This window comes from Ursus arctos, unplaced genomic scaffold (genome assembly GCF_023065955.2).
Source record: "Ursus arctos isolate Adak ecotype North America unplaced genomic scaffold, UrsArc2.0 scaffold_24, whole genome shotgun sequence".
NCBI lineage: Eukaryota > Metazoa > Chordata > Mammalia > Carnivora > Ursidae > Ursus > Ursus arctos.
In genome coordinates, this window is record NW_026622919.1 from 45,057,419 (window position 1) to 45,059,458 (window position 2,040).

Sequence of the window (2,040 nt, forward strand, 5' to 3'; positions counted from 1 at the left end):
TAAGAGGCTGTACAATGTTAAAGTGTGGATTTGGGGAGTCAGACAGTCTTGGGTTTGAGGACTGGGCTACTTACTTAACTTTTAAAAACCTCAGTGTCCTGATTGTATAGATACAAATAGCAGTTGCCCCATAGAGTTCTGTGAAAATTAAATAAGAAAATTAATATGAAGTTCTTAGCACAATACTCACAGTTTACGCTTTAAAAATATTGTCAGTGCTTTCTTAAATTGCCTTCACGTCTTCCATATTTAGCCTCTGAGTATTTCTGTACTTTGGTCTGCTCCTTGCTCCTTCCTTTGCTCACTCTCTCTTGCATCTCTTTTTGATTTCGTGAGTTCTCATCCTCCTACCTTTTTTTATGTTGTTGCTACTCTCCTACGTTCTGCTTTCTAGAACCTCATACATTCATCTATTCATTGAGCTAGTCAGAACTGCTATTTAGTCACTATACACCGATAAAACCTTAATAGCTATTAAAATGTTGTGAAATAGCCAGTGTCCTGTACCCCAGAGGAGTTTCTTCTGCCCCAGCCCCTTCCCTGGCATTCCCTGGATCAAAGCCTGAAACAGTAATCAAAGAGTTCATGTCTGGCATCATGGGGCCTCCAGGAGACTACTCAAGTCTAGGCTGGTAGGTGCTCACGCCACATTCCCCAACACCCAGTAGCCTCAGATTAGGTGCCTACCACGTGTCTCTCTCCCCTTTTGGCAGGTTCAGGTGTCCCACTACAGAACTCAGCAGCAGCCTATGGAGCCAGGTGCCTGGGGGAACAGGACAACTGTCACTGAGTTCATCCTTCTTGGCCTCACAGAAAACATAACACTGCAACCCATCCTTTTTGTCGTCTTCCTCTTTGCCTATGTAGTCACCATCGGAGGCAACCTTAGCATCCTGGCTGCCATCTTTGTGGAGCCCAAACTCCACACACCCATGTACTACTTCCTGGGGAATCTGTCTCTGCTGGACATTGGATGTGTCACTGTCACTGTCCCTCCAATGCTAGCATGTCTCCTGGCCCACCAGTGCAGAGTCCCCTATGCTGCCTGCATTTCACAGCTCTTCTTTTTCCATCTCCTGGCTGGTGTGGACTGTCACCTCCTGACGGCCATGGCCTACGACCGCTACCTGGCCATCTGCCAGCCCCTCACCTACAGCACCCGCATGAGCCGGGAAGTCCAGGGAGCCCTGGTGGCCATTTGCTGCACCGTCTCTTTTATCAACGCTCTCACTCACACAGTGGCTGTATCTGTGCTTGACTTCTGTGGCCCTAATGTGGTCAACCACTTCTACTGCGACCTCCCACCCCTTTTCCAGCTCTCCTGCTCCAGCACCCACCTCAATGGGCAGCTGCTTTTTGTGGGGGCCACGTTCATGGGGGTGTTCCCCATGATCCTCATCTCAGTGTCCTATGCCCACGTCACAGCTGCAGTGCTACGAATCCGTTCGGCAGAGGGGAGGAAGAAGGCCTTCTCCACGTGTGGCTCCCACCTCACTGTGGTCTGTATCTTTTATGGAACTGGCTTCTTCAGTTACATGCGTCTGGGCTCGGTGTCAGCGTCAGATAAGGACAAGGGGATTGGGATCCTCAATACTATCCTTAGCCCCATGCTGAACCCGGTCATCTACAGCCTCCGGAACCCTGATGTGCAGGGTGCCCTGAAACGGGTGCTGATGGGGAAGCGGCCACCTGAATGAGAAGGCCGAGCATCAACATGGCACCCCCCACCCGGCCGAGCACCCCCTGACTTTCTCACGCTGAAGGTGTGGCTGTGGGCAGCAGGTATCTTTAGGGGTGGGTTGAAGGATAGCAGGAAAGTAGATGGTATGGACCAGAGTAGAATATGGTTTACCTTGGACTGGGGAGACAAGCTAAAGCTGGTAGAAGATGGATTAAAGACAGGTGGGAGATAATTATAATGTGGGTCAGGAAATGAGACACAGATTAGCTATTTTTTTTAATTTAATGAGTGTTCAATTGAAATATGTTTAAAATGCTAATAAAAGCAAAATGTTTGCACCCTCCACCTGCCTTTTAAGA

The 2,040-nt window shown here is 49.0% G+C and overlaps 1 protein-coding gene across 1 annotated transcript; it reads left to right on the plus strand.

The window, feature by feature from the left end:
- The first annotated feature begins 749 nt into the window (after window positions 1-749).
- LOC113268838 (olfactory receptor 139) lies at window positions 750-1,697 on the plus strand. The gene has a single exon (XM_026517397.3). It carries the CDS (start codon window positions 750-752, stop codon window positions 1,695-1,697), a length of 948 nt encoding a protein of 315 aa, XP_026373182.1.
- The last annotated feature ends 343 nt before the right edge of the window (window positions 1,698-2,040 follow it).